Source organism: Haematobia irritans, chromosome 1, assembly GCF_050003625.1.
Source record: "Haematobia irritans isolate KBUSLIRL chromosome 1, ASM5000362v1, whole genome shotgun sequence".
Classification (NCBI taxonomy): domain Eukaryota; kingdom Metazoa; phylum Arthropoda; class Insecta; order Diptera; family Muscidae; genus Haematobia; species Haematobia irritans.
This window is the reverse complement of record NC_134397.1, coordinates 204,000,080-204,023,719: the sequence shown is the minus strand read 5'-3', so window position 1 is coordinate 204,023,719 and position 23,640 is coordinate 204,000,080. Positions and strand designations below refer to the sequence as shown.

The following is a 23,640-nucleotide window of genomic DNA, read 5'->3' as shown; positions in this document are numbered from 1 at the left end:
ATTTCACAAAAGAGCATTTTACTTTATTATGACCCTACGGGAAATTGGTGCAAATTGTCACTGACGGACCTATTACAGAACTGGTACCGGTGCTCCAGTTAGCTGCATTTTTTAAATAGTCGTAATTTATTGATTTCCGTATTAGCTTGATATTAAAATCTTATTGGACCTACATATTTAGTGAAATAAAACAAGTATATACAGCAGTAAGTTCGGCCGGGCCGAATCTTATATACCCACAACCATGAAATCAGGGGGGTTTGATGACAGATATTTTCCAAGCAGATCAGTTCAACCAGTACGCTTGGCTAAGATAAATTTAAAGATTTTACCTATGAAGACTAGATAAGATTCTGGATTTATAAGAACCATTTTTTGTTTGAGTTTTAAAGGAATCATAAACATCTATTGTAAATGTGCAAGAAAATGATGAAATAACGCCTTGATTTGAAATCTAAAATCTGTAGATTTTTACCCCAATTATTTAAATGATTACGAGAAGTAAAATCTGGAAACTTTACATTCAGTTTCAAGCAATTTTCATGATTAGGGCACCTTCTGTACCCTCAAGATCCGAAATCGGTCTATAGTTACACTTTTTTGGGGGTCTATTTATTTATTTATTTATTTACAAAATTAGACTTATAGTATAATATAAGAATAATATTACAATAGTAGCATTGGCTACAGAGGCCATCAGCTAATTTTTTTTTGGGGTCTAAAATGCCAGAATATTTTCAATTTGTGGCAAATCGGATAAAAACTACAATTTCTAGAAACCCAAGGAGTTAAATCGGGAGATCGGTCTAATGCGGGCTAAGCCAAAAGCATGGTGGGATACACACAATATTCAGCACATCTAATTGTAGTTCTAGAATCTAGACACCAAATTGGAGCGCCGGTTTATAAGGGGGCTATATCAAAAACTGTACCGATACACAATATATTCGGCACACCTCTTTATGGTCCTAGAATACCTCTAGATTTCCAATTTCATGCATATTGGATAAAAACTACGGTTTCTATAAATCGAAGACCCCAAATCGGGGGATCGGTTTATATGGGAGCTATATCAAAACCTGGACCGAGGATGGGCTATCTTCGAACTTGGCCTGCGTGCAGACAAAAGACGATTCTGTGCCAAATTTCAGGAAGATAGCTCCTTTATTGAAAACTGTAGTGTGACAGACAGACGGCCAGATGAATAGACGGACATGCATATATCGTCTTAGAATTTCTCCCTGATCACCATTCTATGGTGGTGGGTATAATTATCAGAATAACCTATTGTTCGACATACGAGTTCGAATGCGATTAGGATGCCCAAAATGAAACAGATTTCTAAGACTTAGTCCGAGAGTGGTTCCTGAGGACCTGTCTATGGGATGCTCCTGCTAAATTGTCCCAGGGCGTGTCCTTTGAAATGAGTCCAAGACGAGTCCTAAAGTGTAAATTTACCCCGACAATGACAAACCCATGTTAAAGTGACCCTTCCATACGTTTTGACCAGAACTGGGACTGGTCCATATACACCAGGTTGTGGATGTTCCATTTCCCGTAGGGGAGCTTGGAAAACTGAATTTGCACGAAAAATAGCAAATGGTCAACTGTCCATGTTTGGGAGGTGTCCGGGTCTCAGAGTGTCCACGTGTGAGAGGTTTCGCTGTAATTGATTAGAGTTCAATCTTTTGCTTAATCAGTCGAAAGAATTCAAGGGATTTGTCATATTGAATTTTGTATGTGACCATGTTTTATTAAAAGAGAACAATTTTTTTCTGTACATTTTTAATAATTACTTACTGTTTTGTATTGTAAAACCACCAGAAATTATATTACCTGAAATAAAAATAAAAATTTGATAAAAAAGTCATGAAGTAGTAAACAAAAATTAATAAATAAAAATTACGCTTGTCTGAATTGCCGAAAATTTGCAATTCCCTAGCACTTCTTCGATTATATATTAATAATTTGTTTTTTAAAGCATTTGAAATGAAACGTTGAAACTAAATTATAATACCCTGTTCCACAGTGTGGAGGAGGGTATAATTATTGCTTAAAAAATTGTCAAAACTATTATTTCTAAAGGAACTTTTGTCGAAATTTTATTTCTATAGAAAATGTTGTCAAAATTATTATTTCTAAAGAAATAGTTGTCAAAATTTTATTCTATAGAAAATTTTGTCAAAATTATTATTTCTATATAAAATTTTGTTAAAATTTTATTTTTATAGAAAATTTTGTCAAAATTTTATTTCTGTAGATATTTTTATCAAAATTTTATTTCTGTACATATTTTTATCAAAACATTATTTCTATAGAAAATTTTGTCAAAATTTTATTACTATAGAAAATTTTGTCAAAATTTTATTTCTATAGAAAATTTTGTCAATATTTTATTTCTATAGAAAATTGTGTCAAAATTTTATTTCTATAGAAAATTTTGTCAATATTTTTTTTTTTTTTTTCTATAGAAAATTTTGCCAAAACTTCATTTCTATAGAAATTTTTTTAAAAATTTTATTTCTATAGAAAATTTTCTAAAAATGTTATTTCTATAGAAACATTTGTCAAAATGTTATTTCTATAGAAAAATTTGTCAAAATTTTATTCATATAGAAAATTTTTTGAAAATTTTATTCCTACAGAAAATTTTGTCAAAATTTTATTCCTACAGAAAATTTTGTCAAAATTTTATTTCTATAGAAAATTTGGATAAATTTCATTTTTATATAATTTTTTGTCACAATTTCATTTCTATAGAATGTTTTCCCTACACACAAAATAATATTATAATTTTTGAGCTAGCAATTAATTGTTGTTACAGAAAATTTTAAAGTTCAACAAATTTTTTGTTGATATAACAAAATTTTTGTTGATATAACAAAATTGATTGCTAATGTGACTAAAATCGTAATTGTATTTACAAATTACGTCGTTAGCTCAAATTTAAACACAATTTTAATTGTATTGACAATAAAATTAATTGATATTTTTTTGTGTGTAATTGTATTTCATTTCTGTTGTCTTGATTTCAGCTTAAAGCCATACCATGACTAACTACAAGAGTAGCTTATCCAACAGAGGAAAAGTAGGTTAGATTAGGTAATGGAGGATGAGACCAGCCCGTAGCAAAAAAAAAAAGAACTGGCTCCCATTTAGACCATGTTGATCCATTGTGTTTCCTCATAGTTGTTCTTCTTCGTCCTCATCAATCTTTTGAGTTTGCAGGCGAGTTCCAAAGAACGGGTTTCAAGTATATCCTTCATGCTGCAGTTCCGTACATCCGTTATATCCTGAAAGATAAAACAGCCCAGTATCTTGTTTTTTTCTAAAGGATAATGCTGGACACTGGTACAGAAAATGGTTAGGAGTCTCTTCCAATACCAAGAGAGGAAAAGTATATTTGTCAAATTTACTTGGGCAAAGCCCTACAGACTACAAGATGGTTGGTTGGAATACCGTTTCGAAAACACCACATTTCCCATCAGCACCCTTTTTTTGCAGTGAAACTATCAACCAATTATCAGAATAAATTCGGATAATTCATTAAACCCAAAGTAAATTACACTCGAACATCCAAAAAATAAGTTTTCGAAAAAAGTTTGGCCAAAATTTCATTTTTATGGAAACATTTCTCAACATTTAATTTCTATAGAAAATTTTATCAAAATTTTATTTCTATGGAAAATTGTGTCAAAATTTTATTTCTAAAGAAAATTTTATCAAAATTTTATTTCTATACACCGAAAAAAAGTGAACTGTTTTATAGGAAGAATGAACTACCACGTACGAAAATTGAACTAAATTTTACTCCACATTTTGAGATTTCCACAAAGCGTTGTTAAAACCAGGAAATTTTAATGCCCTGTTGTACTTTTTAACTGCAGTTCACGAAATTACATGACTTCATAGAAGAAAAAAATTAACTAAAAGTAAAGAGGAAAATCATTGGCGCAAAATCATGACCATTTGAACCACACAGTAGTTCATTCTTACTAATTTTGGAAATGGTATGAAAATTTTCATTTGTTTTAGTTCATATTGAACTTATGTGTACGGTCATTGAACTTTATACTCAGGTTTAGTTCATAAAATTTTTGAGACATACTTAAAAAAAGGAAGATTTCATTAAGCTGTGGAAAAATAACAAAATTCAACTACAAGCAAATAATTTTTTCCCAATAAAAATAAGTTAAATTTAGCATTAGTTTAACTACGGAAATTTTTTTTCTGTGTAGGAAATTTTATAATTTGTTTTTTATGTCAAAGAAAATTTTATTAAAATGTTATTTCTATAGAAAATTGCGTAAAAATTTCCTTTCTATAGAAAATTATGTCAAGATTTTATTTCTATTGAAAATTTTATCAACATTTTATTTCAAAATTGTCAAAATTTTATTTCTACAGAAAATTTTGTCAAAAAATTTTATTTCTGTATAAAACTTTGTCAAAATTATAAATAAAATTTTGACAAAATTTTATATCTGTATAAAATTTTGTCAAAATTTTGTTTCTGTATAAAATTTTGTCAAAATTTCGTTTCTATACACTCAAAAAAAAAGTTTACTCGGATCCAAAGATTTTGACCTTCATTTAAAGATTTTGGTATTGATTCTGAGCCAAAGATGCGGCTTCTTTAAAATAAAGACATATTTTAGCGACCTCTTCGGCTTTAAATATGGGATCTGTTCAAAGTTTCTTTGAACCCGTTTTGACATACTGTGCGTAGCGGCACAAATAATTTTTAATCGTTGTGTCCTTTTGCTTTTCTATTTGTTTACCTGGAAAGTTTGCCCTTTGATCGATGCTTGTAGCTTTGTCGCTGAGCTTTGTTTATGCTGCTAAGCATCACTCAAAAGGGCAACGACCAGTCTTGAACCGACCGTGAAGTGCGAATTCGTCTGCCCCCGCGAAAGTTAACGTAGTGATAAAATTTGAACATTAATTTGAAATAATATTAAAATATAAATAAAACCATAGACAATTACAAGTGAACATATTAAAAGCACAATTATTTACAGGTACAAACAGTGAACAAATAGTGACACAAACAAAAACCCATCGACTCCTCAACCCATAGAAACCCAAACATACAACATAAAAGTGCATCAGAGAAAAAAAAAATCACAACACCAAACATACCTTGTACATAACATGTTTAAATATTTTGCCTTAAATCTATATTGCACAATAATGTAATGTAAATTATATACTGAATTTTAACTTAAAACTATATTGCACAAACTAATTGAATATTGCACTTGAATTTGAAACTCGCCCGTAATTACACCATTTCCTTAAAGCTAACTTAAATCTATCTTGTTTTGTAAATAATTTCTAAATCTATTTGTAAAACTTAAATGCTATTTAAAACTTAAAACTAATCATAAATAATGAATTTAACTCATTACACATTTAAAAATTAAAATAAATAAATTTGTTTGAATTTGAATTTAAAACCTAATTTCTCTAAGTGTCATTATTTCGAAAGGCAAAATTTTCCTTTTCAGCATTTATTAGTTCAATCCCAAACATTTTGGTCCATTGCGAACCGGATTTGTGTTTTTTAAATAATTAAAAACATAATTTTTTTGAAAGTGTAAAATTTTTTTCTCGGTGTAATGTGATTTTTTTCCAAGTGTAAAAAAAAAACCCAGTGACCCAATAATTAGTTTTGTTTAAAAAAGAAAAAAATTTAATAAACTTTCATTTACATTAAAAAAAATCAAATATTCCAAATTACACAGTGTAATATCATTGTCAAATATACCCAGTGTAATATCAATGCAAAAAAAAACCCTTTACAAAAGACAATATTGAAAAACATTCAAAGTGCCTGTGCCCTTGCAACAAACGAAAACCAACAGTAACCAAAGAAGAAATAGAAAAATCAAAACAACAACAACACTACTCAGCCAACCATCCAGTGATCCATCGATCGAACTACAAGCAGTAAACAACGAAAAATATTCATATGCATATACAAGCGTATATACATATATATGGGACATACAAGAAAAGGGTAACCAAAGTGGCACTACAGTAAGTAAAATAAAGGGTTATTGCATTGGTATGATTGAAAAACTTTAAATTGTGAGAAATAAAAAGTGAACGTTGGACAATTAATTTTTGAAATTTTTTTGAAAAAAAATTAGTAAATTTTGGAAAAAATTAGTGTTTTTTTGAAAAAATTGAATCTTTGTGACCCATTTTGTGTGTGTGTTTTTTAGCAATTTTTCAATCAATTTGGCAGTAAAAAGGCTTGTTTTCACGTAAAAAGTACAAAAAATTCGGAAAAATTTGGAAATTTAAAAAATTAATCGCTTTTCGTGAAAATTTTGAAAACTTGTTTAAGATGCAAAATTGACTGAAAAATTGCCAGTGAGTGACCCAAAACCCAAATTAACCCATTTGTTTAAAATTTTATCCAACAAAACAATCGGTTCGGTCGTGCAAAAAAACAAAAACAAAAACTTTTCAAAAATTAAAAACTTTGTTAAAAATTGGACAAAAACCGCAACAACGGTTTTTATGAACTACAAATTGTCCAATAACAATATACAGAACAGTTTCCAGTGGAAGGCGACAAAAAACAACAAAACACGACACCACAGCGACTCAACATCAAAAATCGACGCCACAAAGGTAACGGATCACAAACATTTTGGACACACACATACCTATAATCTTCAAAGTGAGTACAGTTTTTTCAAGTTTTTTGAATTTTTTGGAACACGAAAAGGAAAAAAGAATTTGCGATATGCTAAATGACTCGACCGTATGACACAATTTTTTCATGACACTTACAAAAAAATTATAAAAAAAAAAAAAATTGATCTGAAAATATTTACACAAAAAGTTTTTTGGTTTGGAAAAAATTTTCGGTAATTTAAATTTTGTTAGAATTTTTTAATTAAATCAAATCATTTTTGCAAATAAAATTTTGACCGGTAAAAATTTACACATAGAGAAATTTTTGTTAAAATTTTTGTGGATATTGGAAAATTTTTTTATTTAAATTCGGTTTTTGTTTGAAATTAATTTTTTTTGAGAAAATATACAAATAAAAATTTGAAATTGCAAAAATATTGATTAAGAAATTATACGAATTTTTTTTTCAAGAAAATAAATTTTATTCGTTTGGAAAATTGGAATTATTGGCGTTAAAGAAAAAATTTAAATCGACTCATTGAGGCATTTTAATTTGAAGTTTGAAAAGCTGAAACGAAAATTAATCGACCCAAATTTATAGTTTTGATTTTTTTCAACTTGCATTTATTTTTGTACTTATAAATCTTGGTGACCCATATTTGTAGTCTTTGATTATATCTTTGTAATTTTCAAGACCCAATGACCCATAAAAAGGTAAGGAAAATTACAAATTTCTTCTTTTGATTTACTTATATATTTGATTTTTTTGGGCACCAAGACAATTTTCTTTTTTCAGTGATTTTTTTTGGCACTTGATCTGAAGTTATTGTTTTATGCGATTTACCGCTGATCTTAATTGAGCATCGTGCTTTAAAAAAAAAAAATTGTTTGTTTGATTTCCTGTTTTTGGGGAAATTTTAATTAATTTATTTGAATTTTGTTTTTGGGGATATTTTTATTTTTGTTTGATTTCTCGCATTTTTGAGAATTTTATTGTGAACGTTTTTTGACTTGCAAGTCTTGGGGGATTTTTAAAAAATTTTTTTACGTAACTTTGGCCCAATTTCGTCTACTGACCCTATTTCGGTTGTGTTAAATTTGATTTTTGTAATTTTTCGTAATTTTGACCCCGCAAATTTATTTCTGACCCCACAAATTTTATAGTTCGCGCAGATATTTACATTTAATATAGTTTCCCTTAGAAAAATCGAATTTTCTTGAGTAAAACTAAATTATTCTTTCGCGAAATTTGATTTATTTTAGTTTTTTTGACTGGTGCAAAAAAGTTTAAAGTACATCATGGATAAAATTTTGAAAGAAAAATTTGTTAATTGCTTAAATGACCTAGTTGACGTTGAAAGTATTTGTTCTGTTAAGGCGGCAACCGAAGATCTCCATGCGTTAGAGGCAGCTCGAGTTGAGCTAAATACGTTATGGGATCAAGTTAGGCGGGCTTACATAAATTGTCGGGATAGGACTCCAGATGAGGGAGAGACTCCGATGGATAAGGATAAGCTTCGCGGCCATTATAAAAACGGTATGGACGTCTATAAACGGGGTTTAAGTATAATTAGCACACAAATCTTAGCGCGTCAGGAACGGGAAAATCAGGAAAAAATAGCTAGGGAATCAATGACACAAAACATAGCAGTAGACCCAAATTCGACCCCAAATTTGCGATTGCCACCATGTGACACAGACATTTTTAAGGGCGGATATAGTGAATGGCCAACATTCAGAGATTTATTCTCTGCAATCTACATCAATAACCCACGATTGAGTAAAGTCGAGAAGTTATTCCATTTGACCCAAAAAACTTCGGGAGAAGCGCGGGAAATCATTACAAATGTACCCCTGACTAATGAGGGTTTCGATATAGCTTGGAGAAATTTAGAAAGTAGGTACGAAAATAAACGAATGCAAGTTAACGAACAGCTTAGGATTCTTTTTAATTTGCCCTCGGTTTCAGTTGAAAACGCTTCAACAATACAAAAATTACAGCGCACAATTAGTACTTGTACACAAACTTTGGAAACTTTACAAGTAGACACGGGAGAATGGGACCCAATTTTAGTATACCTTGTTTCAACGAAATTGCCTCGCACTTTTTTGGAGGAATTTGAGAATAGTTTAGAGGACTGTTCGACCCTACCAAGTTGGCACGTATTAGATGAATATTTATCACATAAATTTAAAACTTTGGAATCGGTGGGAAATATTAAAACTCAAAACTCGAAATACAATCAATCTAGATCTGATTTTGATAGAAGGGGGAGTCGCGTAAATAGTTTTCAAACCAATGTAAATCAAAAAATAAATAATTCTGGTTCAAGACTCAGTAGTAATTCGCAAGCCGATAACAATTCAAGAAATATTTACCCTAGTCGCAGGCATAATGAGAGTGGTTGTCCAATTTGTCGGACGAACCATATGCTGCGAAATTGTCCCAAATTTTTGGAAAAATCTATTAATGAAAGAATTCAAATAGTGAAACAGTCGAATCGTTGTTATAATTGTTTATTTGAGAATCATGGAGTCCGGGAATGTAAAAGTCGTTTTAGTTGTAGGGAATGTAATCAAAGACACCATAACTTGTTACATAAGGGTAATGAGGTCCGCGACCCTACAAACACAAGAGACGGTACATGTGCTGCCGTTCTCAATACCCTTGTTCATCATAACCGAGACACAGTACAACCTAGTACAAGTACTGGAGCTCTCAACTTAGTTAATCAGGATCGAGGTGGAGTACAACCTAGTACAAGTGCTGCCGCTCGTTCCAACCTTGTTCAACAATCATCGAATTTACCTTGTATACAGTCCACATCGAATATTGAAACGCCTAGTATAACGACTCTTACGCTGCAAGAAGGCAGACCCACTCCACAACCTAGAGAAACACTGTTGTTTACCGCCATTGTACAAATAAAATCGAAGGGACAGAGATATGATGCCAGAGCAATAATTGACCCTGGATCACAGTCAACATTTATTTCGGAAAAAATGAAAAATAAATTGCAACTTCCTACAGTGAGGAATTTAGTTCACGTCACAGGCTTGAGTGACACCGTAGCTGAAACATCGACAAAGGCTTGCGTTTTTCAACTTTGTTCACGTATCGATCCTAGTTTTGAGTTAGAAGTTTGGGCACCCGTGTTGAAGACCCTTCCTTCTAATTTACCAACCCACAACCTTAATCGTTCTCAATTTGAAGATTTTAAGCATCTTAGTTTGGCGGATCCTCGATTTTATGAAAGTCGACCCGTTGATATGCTGATCGGTTTAGATATAGGACCGCTAATTTATAACGTTGATATTCCGATGAAAACATTTGGATCAATTATAGCGCAAAATACCGTATTTGGATGGATCGTTGGTGGACCCATTCAACAAAATATAGAAACTTCGAAACAAATTACTCTTTATAATGCCTCCTCTTTCGAGAAAATTATAACACGTTTTTGGGAGGTGGAAGAGACCCCAAAAATAATTTTGAGGTCAGCTGAAGATATATATTGTGAAACTAATTACAAATCTACGATAAAACGTAATGATACTGGAAGATATATTGTGACCCTTCCATTTAAAAGTTGTTCAGAAATCGGTGCATCGAGAAATATTGCTCTCGCACAATTTTATCGTATGGAGAAAAAACTTTCTAAGACCCCTGATGTAAAGGCTCAATACGACGCTGCCATTAGGGAATATCTCGAATTAGGACAAATGAGGAAAATTGATCCACAAAACATACATAAGACCCCTCATTACTATTTACCACACCACGCAGTCATTAAACCAGATAGAGTAACCACCAAACTTAGGGTGGTATTTAATGCTTCGAGTCCCACTTCAAATAAGAAAAGCCTAAACGATATTTTACATACCGGTCCTATTTTACAACAGGACTTAGTTTTACAAATTTTAAAATGGCGTTTTTTCAAATATGTTTTCAACGCCGATGTAACGAAAATGTATCGTCAAATACTGGTAGACCCAAAGCAAACTTCATTTCAAAGAATACTTTTTCGATCATCTGAAAACGACCCAGTTGAGGATTTTGAATTGTTAACCGTAACCTTTGGCATAAATTGCGCCCCATTTTTAGCGATTAGAACGCTGCTTCAATTAGCGGAAGACGTTCAAGATTCACACCCTTTGGGTTCAAAAATAATTAGAGAAAATTTATATGTCGACGATGTATTAGCGGGTGGGCATACTGTTGAAGATGCTATCACCGCTAGAAAACAATTAACATCCGCTTTAGATTCTGCTGGTTTCGAGTTGAGGAAATGGACCTCTAATGACCCTCGTCTTTTAAATGGCCTACATCCCGATTTTTTGTTGCCTGTCAATTGGTTGGATCTTTCTGAAGGATCGTCAACGAAGACCCTAGGCATTCGGTGGAATGTAGCAGCAGATAATTTCACTTTTAAAGCGCCTAATGTTGAAGAAAAAGAACTTTGTACGAAGCGTGAAGTTTTGTCGACAATCGCAAAATTCTTTGACCCTTGTGGATGGTTAGCCCCAATTATTGTCGTTGCAAAACTGATAATGCAACAAGTTTGGTTAGATAAAATCGGGTGGGACGACACTTTGAAACCTGTTACCAATATGAATTGGAAAAACTTTGCGAAAAATAATTCGGTGATTGACACAATATCCGTACCAAGATGGATTCATTATTCGCCATCAACTACCATTGAAATTCATGGTTTTTGTGACGCTTCAGAAAGCGCATACGCTGCGACACTTTACGTTCGAGTCGAAGATGGAGACCGTGTAGAAACTTTTCTGTTAGCAGCCAAGACCCGCGTGGCCCCAATCAAGAAAATTTCTCTACCTAGATTAGAGTTATGTGGGGCAGTAATGTTGTCAAAATTAGCTAACACTATAATTCCAAATCTGCAAATTTCTGGATTTTTAACCCATTTCTGGACTGACTCTATGATAGTTTTGGCTTGGCTTCAAAAACCGCCGTGTTCTTGGAGCGCGTTTGTAGGAAACAGGGTTTCCGAAATTTTAGAAAATGTAGGTAGTGAAAATTGGAGTCATGTGGACTCCGAATCTAATCCAGCTGATGTAGCCAGTCGTGGCTGCTCTCCAGATGAATTGAAGACACATCATTTGTGGTGGACTGGCCCATCGTGGCTAAAATTGCCAAGAGATCATTGGCCTAAACATCAACTTAATTGTGATACAAACCTTGAAGCTAAACAAGTGAAAGTTTTTGCGACATCCACATTTGAGGACCCATTGACACGTTTTTCATGGTTGCCACGGGCATATCGTGTTTTATCTTATGTCATGCGTTTTTGGCGTAACACGGGCACAAACCGATTTCGAATTTCGTCTGAAGAAATTACGGGTTCAGAACTTTTGGATATAAAAACTCGTCTTATAGTCGTTACACAAAAACATTATTTTGCTGAAGAGTATGCAGCGTTGACCCAAAAGAAACGACTCTCACCTAGTAGCCAACTCTTACCTTTTAACCCTTTCATTGACGGGAAAGGTTTGCTTAGATCAAACGGTCGGTTAGTTCAATCACCTGCTCTTACCTATAATGAACGTCATCCAATTTTAATTCCATATGATTCTCGGTTTGCACTTTTATTTGTCGAATTCGTTCATAAAGTAACAATGCACGGCGGTAATCAATTAATGATTCGCGTAATTCGTTCCGAATTTTGGATATTTCGTTTAAAGCAGTTAGTTAAAAAAGTTATCCATAACTGTCGAACTTGTGCTCTCCATCAGCATAAAACCCAGACACAAATTATGGCATCTCTTCCTCCAGAGCGCACTATGTTATCTAGACCCTTTCGAAATACAGGGGTAGATTTTGCGGGACCCTTTGGCATAAAAAGCATTACAGCTCGCGCCTGTCTGATTACCAAAGGATATGTCTGCATATTTGTTTGTTTTGCAACTCGAGCAATACACTTAGAAGCAACTAGTGATTTATCGACCCAATCTTTCATAGCCGCTTTAGATCGTTTTATAGGCAGACGAGGGTGTCCGGAGAAAATATTCTCGGATAACGGTAAAAATTTTGTAGGCGCCGCCGAACTTATAAAAAAGGATAGGATCGCATTTATGAAATCAATACAAGACACTACAGTACAACGACATGTACATCAGAACTTAGAATGGAAGTTTATTCCGCCAGGTGCTCCTCACATGGGAGGTTTGTGGGAGGCTGGAGTTAAATCATTCAAGACTCACCTTCGAAAAACTATGCCAAAAATGAATTTCACCTTTGAAGAACTATCCACTATTTTAGCTCGTATAGAAGCTTGTCTTAATTCAAGACCCATTAATCCTGTTAGCGATGACCCTTCTAGTTTAGAACCCTTGACCCCTGGCCATTTTCTAGTGGGTTCACCATTACTAGCCCCTGCAGAACCCGATGTTTCTGAGGATGACATAACATTATCGAACAGGTGGAAGCGATTAAAGATTATTTCACAAATCTTTTGTCAAAGATGGAAATCGGAATATTTGAATGAGTTACATCGTAGATACAAATGGAAATACCCGCAACAAAATATTGTCGTAAATGATTTGGTGATTGTAAAAGACAATCGATTAGCTCCAAATGAGTGGAGACTTGGAAGAGTTGATAAAACTTATGAAGGGATTGATAAAAATGTCCGGGTGGTAGATGTTAGAACTTCGACTGGGGTGATTAGTCGACCTATCACGAAAATCGTAAAGTTATTTTCGGACTGACTAGCATATCGTAAATTCATGAAAAAACACGGTACTCACATAACTTTCGTTGCAGATATGTCAGGAGTACTCCCACAAAGAGACCCATCCCCACCTGGACCCAGCAGACCTGCCCGTCACAACCGCCATAGCAATGACCCACGTTACCGCCCTTCTCATTGGCAATTTGCTTGTGGGCTTTGTCAAGATGACCACCCACTGAGAAATTGTCATCGTTTCCGCCAGCAGACCCCATACCAACGATACGAGACCGTAGAGCGACGTAGCTATTGTCGCAACTGCCTGGCACGCAGCCACCTAGCTCCAGACTGTCCAGTCCTCACGGCGTGCAGGGAGTGTAACTTGCGTCACCATACAATGCTGCATGGGGCTCCTCAACTGAGGGAAACATTTGGGCGCTACACACCCCCTCCAGTGGAATTGCCTTACCACCGATCATCGGTGTTTATACCAACGGCGCAAGTTTATATGGCAGGTGAAAACTCCGAGGACTGGGCCAGTGTCAGGGTGTTGCTGTGTCAGGCAGCTACATCAACAAGAGTTGCGGCCTCCACAATCACGAGACTTGGCATTCCAACCACCGAAAGAAATGGACACAGGTTTGCAAGTATTCGGTTGCGATGCCGGACTTATGGTAGTCGGCTCGTTTATCGACTAAAGGCCTTAGTGACACGGGACCTGCCACGAAGACCCTACTCTGACCCAATAATAGAAGATCCCACCGTCGCTATGGAAGCCCGACCTCTTGCTGATATCGATCCAAGGGGCAATGAATCAATCGATGTAGAAATTGGTGCTGGTCCATATGCCTACCTCAGGAGAGACGGAGTTGTCGAAACCGGCTTAGGACGTGTCTTCGCCCAGCTGACCGATTGGGGATACGTGTTTGTGGGACCAGTGAGTAGTTCGTCACAGGAAACGAGATGAAGAGGTAAGGTAAACTACACTCTTTCGCGGGGGGCAGAATGTTCAAAGTTTCTTTGAACCCGTTTTGACATACTGTGCGTAGCGGCACAAATAATTTTTAATCGTTGTGTCCTTTTGCTTTTCTATTTGTTTACCTGGAAAGTTTGCCCTTTGATCGATGCTTGTAGCTTTGTCGCTGAGCTTTGTTTATGCTGCTAAGCATCACTCAAAAGGGCAACGACCAGTCTTGAACCGACCGTGAAATTGAAAAGAAGTGCGAATTCGTCTGCCCCCGCGAAAGTTAACGTAGTGATAAAAGTTGAACATTAATTTGAAATAATATTAAAATATAAATAAAACCATAGACAATTACAAGTGAACATATTAAAAGCACAATTATTTACAGGTACAAACAGTGAACAAATAGTGACACAAACAAAAACCCATCGACTCCTCAACCCATAGAAACCCAAACATACAACATAAAAGTGCATCAGAGAAAAAAAAAAATCACAACACCAAACATACCTTGTACATAACATGTTTAAATATTTTGCCTTAAATCTATATTGCACAATAATGTAATGTAAATTATATACTGAATTTTAACTTAAAACTATATTGCACAAACTAATTGAATATTGCACTTGAATTTGAAACTCGCCCGTAATTACACCATTTCCTTAAAGCTAACTTAAATCTATCTTGTTTTGTAAATAATTTCTAAATCTATTTGTAAAACTTAAATGCTATTTAAAACTTAAAACTAATCATAAATAATGAATTTAACTCATTACACATTTAAAAATTAAAATAAATAAATTTGTTTGAATTTGAATTTAAAACCTAATTTCTCTAAGTGTCATTATTTCGAAAGGCAAAATTTTCCTTTTCAGCATTTATTAGTTCAATCCCAAACAGGATCAATAAAATTAAAATTACACACAAAGAAAATTTCATTAAAATTGAGCCAACGAATTGAGCCATTGATATAACGAAACATTTTCATTAAGACAATGAAATTATTCGTTAATAGTACGAAACATTACGTTGATTAACATTCGATTCGTTGATTAACAGATTCGTTACAATAACGAAAAATTTCGTTGTATTAACGAATTTGTTTCATTGGCTCACTTTTAATGACACATTTCGTTAATATAACGAAACTTTTTCTATCAGTGTAGGATACAGATCTCTTTTCCCGGTGTATTAATAAAGTTTTTACGAACAAACAAATGCCAGTTTAAAAATCCAATTTTTTTGACTTCAAAGTAAAAAATGTTTTCTTAATTCCAAAGAAACTTTAAACCAGGGATCCGGAGCGGAGCGGAGCGGAGCAAGCCCTTTTTTTGCCGGAGCGGGAGCGGAGCGGGAGCGGCATTTCTAAAATCCGGAGCGGAGCGGGAGCGGAGCGGTTTCCAAATGAAAAACCGCTCCGCTCCGAATAAAATATTACTTGAATGAAATGTGTAACTTTGAAATTACACTGTGTAGGTAATTTCAAATTTAGCTAGTACTTAGCGTAGTGTGAGTAAACGTTTAAAATGTACGATATGTATTTTTGTACGTACGTACATTGGGGAAAACACAACGTGTTTTTTAGTAATTGTTTTCAAAAACGGCAAATGTCAAAATATATATCTAGTATGTGTTGTAAAAGTAACAACAGTACTTTCGATCAATTTCATCCCGTATTACTACAAAGATGATTGTAATGAACGTCAAATAAATGCAATTAAACGATCTTATTTATATTTAATTTTTTAGTTTTCTACACTGAAAAAAATATTGTCGTGAAGTCAAAGATTCCATGTCTTTAGAATAAGAATGCAAATTTTGCTTAACATGGAAGACGCATTTCTCTAAAATAAAGTTTTTTATACCCATCACCATAGAATGGTGACGGGGGTATAATAAGTTTGTCATTCCGTTTGTAACACATCGAAATATCGATTTCCGACTATATAAAGTATATATATTCTTGATCAGGGAGAAATTCTAAGACGATATAACGATGTCCGTCTGTCTGTCTGTCTGTCTGTTGTAATCACGCTACAGTCTTCAATAATGAAGCAATCGTGCTGAAATTTTGCACAACCTCGTCTTTTGTCTGCAGGCAGGTCAAGTTCGAAGATGGGTTATATCGGTCCAGGTATTGATATAGTCCCCATATAAACCGACCTCCCGATTTGGGGCCTTGGGCTTATAGAAATCGTATTTTTTATCCAATTTGCCTGAAATTTGAAATCTGGAGGTATTTTATGACCGTAAAGAGGTGTGCCAAAAATGGTGAGTATCGGTCCATGTTTTGGTATAGCCCCCATATAGACCGATCTCCCGATTTTACTTCTTGGGCTTATAGAAACCGCAGTTTTTATTCAATTTACCTGAAATTGGAAATCTAGAGGTATTGTAGCACCACAAATACGTGTGCCAAAAATTGTAAGTATCGGTCCATATTTTGGTATAGCCCCCATATAGACCGATCTCCCGATTTTACTTCTTGGGCTTATAGAAACCGCAGTTTTTATTCAATTTACCTGAAATTGGAAATCTAGAGGTATTGTAGGACCACAAATACGTGTGCCAAAAATGGTGAGTATCGGTCTATGTTTTGGTATGGTCCCCATATAAAACGACCTCCCGATTTGGGGTCTTGGGCTTATAGAAAGCGTATTTTTTATCCAATTTGTCTGAAATTGGAAATCTAGGGGTATTTTCGGACCATAAAGAGGTGTGCTGAAAATGGTGAGTATCGGTCCATATTTTGGTATAGCCCCCATATAGACCGATTTCCCGATTTTACTTCTTGGGCTTCTAGAATCCGAAGTTTTTATCCTATTTGCCTGAAATTGGAAATCTAGAGGTATTTTCGGGTCATAAAGAGGTGTGCCGAAAACGGTGAGTAGCGGTCCATGTTTTAGTATAGCCCCCATAAGAACGATCTCCCGATTTAACTTCTTGGGTTTCTAGAAACCGTAATTTTTATCTGATTTGCCTGAAATTGTAAATATTCTGATATTTTAGGCTCGGTCCATTTGGTAATGCCTCCATATAGACCGACTTCACTTGAATTGCTTGAAGCTCAATGTAAAATTTCCAGATTTTACTTCTACATATTTAAGATTTCAAATCAAGACGTTATTTTATAATTTTCTTGCACACTTACAAGAGATGTTAATGATTCCTCTAAAACTCAAACAAAAATGGTTCTTATAAATCCAGAATCTGATATAGTCCTCATAGGTGAAATCTTTAAATTTATCTTCGGGAAGTGTCCTCAAGTCCTCAAGCCCTCCTAAAATTTCAAAGGAAACCCTAATATTTGGTTCATGGTGGTGGGTATTTAAGGTTCGGCCCGGCCGAACTTAGTGCTGTATATACTTGTTTTCTTGTCCAAAAGACAATAAACTTTTGAATGAAGTTGTAATGTCCTTATAATTAAGTGATTTTACTTAAAAATGTGTATCATAACATGAAAGATAAAATTTTTGGCTTTAATAATAAAGAAAAATTCTTTAAAATTAATAAAATTGTCTTTAAATTTGTTTCCTTTTTGCATCTTGCCTACAAAGCAAAAAATCGTTAAAAAATAAGACATGTTTTTCAACACTTTATTTTAAAGACGCTTTTTACTTGAAACATAGCATAATTTCTACTGGAAGTCGAGTCTTAATATGGAAAAAAAAATAACTCGTTAACTCGTTTTTAAAGGATTTTGATAACAACTGACGAAAAAAATCTAAAAACATGAAAAATTAACATTTGCTTCCTAGAATGCTTCCTTTAATGAAGACAAAATGGATTTAATATTTCTGAAAAAATCTTCAAAATTAATAAAATATTTCAACACATTGTTTTAAAGTCATTATACCCTAAACCACATAGTGGTTAGGGTACACTGAAAAAAATATTGTCGTGAGGTCAAAGATTTCATGTCTTTAAAATACGAATACAAATTTTGCTTAGCATAGAAGACGCATTGCTCTAAAATAAAGTTATTTTCCTTGTCCAAAAGTCGATAAACTTTTCAATGAAGTCGTATTGTCCTTATAATTAAGTGATTTGACTTAAAAATAGGTATCTTAACATGAAAGAAAAAATTTATAGGCTAAGGTCAACTTGACTTTAATAATTCAGAAAAATTCTTTAAATTTAATGAAATTGTCTTTAAATTTGTTGTCTTTTTGCATCTTGACTACAAAGCAAAAAATCGTTCAAATATAGGACATGCTTTTCAAAACTTTATTTTAAAGAAGTTTTTTACTTCAAACATAGCATAATTTCTACTGGAAGTCGAGTCCTAATTTGGAAAATAAAATTGCCGTTAACTCGTTTTTAAAGGACTTTGATAGCATATGAAGAAAAAAAGCTGAGAAAGCGAAAAATTAAAATTTGCTTCCTAGAAGCAAGTACACAAAACCTAAATATAAAAGAGAATTGTGTCTTAAAAGTATCCTTACTTGTATTCTCCGCTTCTTTGGCTCGGAATCAATACCAAAGTTTTTAAAGTAAAGACAAAATCTTTGGAACCGAGTATGCTTTTTTTCAGTGTATAACAAGTTTGATCTGCCAAAAAATGTGCCTACAAGAAATATTGATTTTAGACCCCATAAAATATATACCGATCGACTCAGAATCACCTCCTGAGTCGATCTAGCGCTTGGCGTCCGTCCGTCCATCCGTCCGTCTGTCCATGTATTTGTTGTTCACAGGATTTCGGTCGCAATTATTAACCGATTTTGATGAAATTTGGTACAGGGAGTTTTTTTGGGCACAAGGACGAACGTTACTGAATTTGGAAGAAATCGGATCAAATTTAGATATAGCTCCCATATATATGTATTGCCCGATTTCGACAAATGGGGTCACGTTGCACTTTTTTTACTAACCGATCGTCGTCAAATTTAGCAAAAAATAATCTTCTGTATCACCCTTTAGGTCTGAAAATTTCATCGAAATCGGTGCAGATTTAGATATAGGTCCCATATATATGTATCGCCCGATTTTGTCAAATTAGGTCATAAAACCCTTATTTATCAACCGATCTTACTCAAAGTTGGCGAAATGTAATCTTCTATAGCACTAACTATATGTGCAAAAAATCATCGAAATCGGTTCAGATTTAGCTATAGCTCCCATATATGTACCGCCCGATTTTTCTAAATAAAATAAAACTCAATTGAACAAATAATACAATGTTTGTACTATAATTTTCTCGAAGAGGAGCGGAGCGGAGCGGAGCGTGGAGCGGAGCGTGGAGCGGAGCGTGGAGCGGAGCGTGGAGCGGAGCGGAGCGATTTTTTTTTTCTCGGAGCGGAGCGAGGAGCGGAGCGGTTTTTTTTTCTCCGGAGCGGGAGCGGAGCGGAGCGAAAAAAATGGACCGCTCCGGATCCCTGCTTTAAACCAAAGATGCTAAATCCTCAATTTATTGAAGCAATGATTATACATTTTATTTTAATTAAAATTTCATTATTTTAGAGAAATTTGTCCTTAAAGTTTTGTAAATTGTGCATCCTAAAATTTAGATTGCGCAATCTTTAATATCACGGAAATATTGTTTTCAGTGTAGGAATTTGGTCAAAATTTAATTTCTATAGAAATGTTTGTCAAACTTTTATTTTTCTAGAAAATTGTATCAATATTTTATTTCTATAGAAAATTAGGTCAAAATTTTATATCTAAATAAAATTTTATCAAAATTTAATTTCTTTAAAAATATTTGTCAATATTTTATTTCCAAAGAAAATTTTGGCAAAATTTTATTTCCAAAGAAAATTTTGTCAAAAAAATTTTTTTGTTGTTTTTTTGATTTCAGCTTAACCATGCATTGACTTAACTACAAGTGTAGCTTAAGCAACAGAGGAAAAGAATGTTTGTCAAATTTATTTGGGCATGAGCCGGCTATCATGTACAACCTTTTTTCGGAAGGTTCAAGTGTGGTTCATTGTTGGGTTTAATGAACTGCCTGAATTTATTCTGATAATTGGTTGATAGTTTTGCGGCAAGTAGAGGATGCTGATGAGGAATGTGGTAATTCCGAAACGTGCGTCCATCCAACCATCTTGCAGTCTATAGGGCTTTGCCCAAATAAATTTGACAAACATTCTTTTTCTCTGTTGGTTAAGCTACACTTGTAGTTTAGTCAATGCATGGTTAAGCTGAAATCAAAAAACAACAACAACGATTAAATACCAAAACCAACAATAACAAAACAAACAAAAAATTATAGAACATTTTTTCAAAATTTTATTTCTATAGAATTTTTTTTTTAATTTTATTTCTATAGATATTTTTATCAAAATTTTATTTCTATAGATATTTTTATCAAAATTTTATTTCTATAGAAAATTTTCTCAAAATTTTATTTATATAGAATATTTTATCAAAATTTATATTTATACACAATTTTTTAAAATTTTGATCAAATTTTAAAAAATATTGTCAATATTTTGTATCTATAGAAAATTTTGTCAACATTTTATATCTATAGAAAATTTAGTCAAAATTTTATATCTATAGAAAATTTTCTCACAATTTGATTTCTATAGAAAATATTGTCAAAATTTTATTTCTATAGAAAATGTTGTCAAAATTTTATTTCTATAAAAAATTTTGACAACATTTTATTTCTCTAGAACATTTTGACAAAATTTTATTTGTATAAAAGATTTTGTCAAAATTTTATTTGTATAGAAGATTTTGTCAATTTTTTTTTTGAAATTTCGTCAAAATTTTATTTCTCTAGAACATTTTGTAAAAATTTTATTTCTATAGAAAATTCTGTCAAAATTTTATGTCTATAGAAAATTTTGTCAAAATTTTATGTCTATAGAAAATTTTGTCAAAATTTTTTATCTATAGACAACATTTTATTTCTCTAGAACATTTTGACAAAATTTTATTGGTATAGAAGATTTTGTCAAAATTTTATTTGTATAGAAGATTTTGTCAAAAAAAAATTTTTTTTTTTTTGAAATTTCGTCAAAATTTTATTTCTATAGAAAATTTTGTAAAAATTTTTTTTCTATAGAAAATTCTGTCAAAATTTTATTGCTCTAGAAAATTTTGTCAAAGTTTTATTTTTATTCAAAATTTTATTTCTCTAGAAAATTTTGTCAAAATTTTATTTCTATAGAAAAGTTGTCAACATTTTATTTCTAGAGGAAATTTGATAATTTTTTTATAAAAAAAATGCATACATTAAAATTCGTTTTTTATTATTTGTGAACATCTGCATTATGAATTCTTTATACATTCACTCAGTATAGAGAAAAAAATATATCATGAAATAAACAAACTCCTTAATCCTTTTAGCAGATTATTTGTCTTTGTTCAAGCTATAAAGAGAATCCTTAATGACAAATTACTTAACAGAATAAAGAACATCTGGGAGGGCATGTAAGAAAATTGGATATACCAGGAAATGGAATGATGTATATCCCTAAAAATTTGCTGGTTTTTAGAATTTCCTACAAATAATAATCGGCTCTTCACTTGTTGTCACTTAGTCGTGGAAACTCATCCATTATCAAATATTTCAAAACAATTGAGAGAAAACAAAAGCAATTTATTATTTCGGTCAGGATCAAGGATTTTTCCATCAAAATTTTTGTTTTTTGTTGTCATGTTACCGCTAAAACTAGAGAAATAAATCAAAATTGTTTTTTTTTTTATTTAACACGAAATTATTCTCAAGTCTAATAGAGTTGTGATGACTTTGTTACTGTTTTATTCTTTAGCACTACAATTCCATACCATTCGATTCGTTTCGAATCGTTTGTTTTAGCAATGAATTGTAGTAATTATTTAGGGCATATCAGAGAATGGGGAAAGGAAGTGTGCTGAGGGGGACAGACAAATCAATTTAGAGCTAGGGCACGTGCTTGTCATTAGGACACGTACGTATTTTCATTTCATTGCCCATGAAGAAATGGCAAATGTTAGGAATTAGAAATCCCTTTGTCTTCATGCTAGTAAAATTGCTCATGGCTTTCGTTAGGATTTCTTGTAAGGCTGATTTTTTTCTTTTCTTTTTTTGCGTTTATTACCATTGAATGTTGTGTCATTAATGAAATATGAGTTCCGCAGCACGCGTATCACTTTGTTCCGTAGTAGCAATTTTGTTTACATTTTCCAGAGGCAAAGAAATCAAATCAGTAACTAAACCTTAGTGAATATTTTTGTTATGAGGATATAAGGATTCAAGGACTCTTGCTTTTGATAAACCAAAATACCTTTGCGTTTCTGTTTATTTTATCAAAAGTTAAACTGCTGATATATCTATGAAGTTTTTACATGTCAATGATGACATTATGTTGTCTATGTCTATCGCAAGGTTAATAGATTCTCTAACAGGGGTGTATGACCCCTGACTGAATGACTCTTTTTTATGGATGCTTGTAATGATAATGAGCCTGACATCATGGTGCCAGTGTCATATGACAAAGTTGTCGTAATGGAAAAACGGGGTGGTTTTGCATTGACTTACGTTTGCCTGGGCAAATAAGACACCAGATGCTTTTCCTATTACACGAAATATGGGACCTTTGTAATTTGTCATTATAAAGTCAAATTAGTTTTGATTACGTCCCATAATCTCATGATTTATTATTTTCTGATTATGGGGAGAACAAAAAAGTTTCAGGTTACATGCTGGAAATGATTTTTTGTAAATGCTCATAACTGTTAGGGAATTAAAGAAAATTTTGAAAGATTTTATGGTACAATTTGTGTTGACATTTTGAGACATTTTATTTTATTAAGGCTAAATTTTAGGGATCATAATTTTGAATTTGATTTTAATTTATCATGCAACCAGCATTTTTCATAATTAGTTTAATATAAGAAATATGATAACTATATTACGTAAGTATAAATTCCATAAATTGGAAATAGAACAATTCATTTAGTATATAAAATATATGTTATAAATCTATTGGTAGAAAAACATCGTTATATTAACGACCCAGCAAAAAAAAACCGTCGCCAAAAAAGTAGTGAAAATGTTCTTTTAGGATCCGGAAGTGGTGCAATATTGGTGCAGAAAGAATGAATTTAACATGGGTTTTTCATTGGACGGATGGAAGTGCTTTTAAAGTTGTGCCTTTAGAACAACTTCCATTTTTTTTGCTAGGCAAAAGTGGCTTTAAAATTGAGCCAATGAAACAAATTCGTAAATACAACGAAATTGTTTGTTATTATTACGAATTTTCTATTAAACAAAGTAACATTTCAAAGGGTGTGAAGATAAATTCGCGAGTTAAATTCGTGGTTTGTGTCTCGGCTAAGCAAAAATTCAAATTTGTAGAACGAATTTAACCCTGGAAAGTCATCCTTATTTTTTGT

General features: G+C 32.9%; 2 protein-coding genes across 2 annotated transcripts in view; one reads left to right on the top strand and one right to left on the bottom strand.

Annotated features, from left to right (window-relative positions):
* Positions 1–23,640, bottom strand: part of Meltrin (disintegrin and metalloproteinase domain-containing protein meltrin) — a 340,608-nt gene that overhangs the window by 282,478 nt on the left and 34,490 nt on the right. The gene's annotated exons all lie outside the window — the stretch shown is intronic.
* LOC142219876 (uncharacterized) lies at positions 1,600–14,958 on the top strand. Its single transcript, XM_075288644.1, has 8 exons — positions 1,600–1,665; positions 5,748–5,775; positions 5,834–6,042; positions 6,565–6,694; positions 7,346–7,365; positions 8,029–10,108; positions 10,250–14,314; positions 14,696–14,958. Exons 1-7 carry the CDS (start codon positions 1,600–1,602, stop codon positions 13,381–13,383), a joined length of 5,667 nt encoding a protein of 1,888 aa, XP_075144759.1. The 3' UTR covers positions 13,384–14,314; positions 14,696–14,958.

Excerpts from the sequence above, each read along its gene's own strand:
- LOC142219876 (XM_075288644.1), top strand. The coding sequence starts at position 1,600 with ATGGTCAACTGTCCATGTTTGGGAGGTGTCCGGGTCTCAGAGTGTCCA. Across the intron at positions 5,776-5,833 it reads CATTGTCAAATATACCCAGT|TGCCTGTGCCCTTGCAACAA; the intron begins GTAATATCAATG and ends AAACATTCAAAG. Across the intron at positions 6,043-6,564 it reads GTAACCAAAGTGGCACTACA|AACAGTTTCCAGTGGAAGGC; the intron begins GTAAGTAAAATA and ends AACAATATACAG.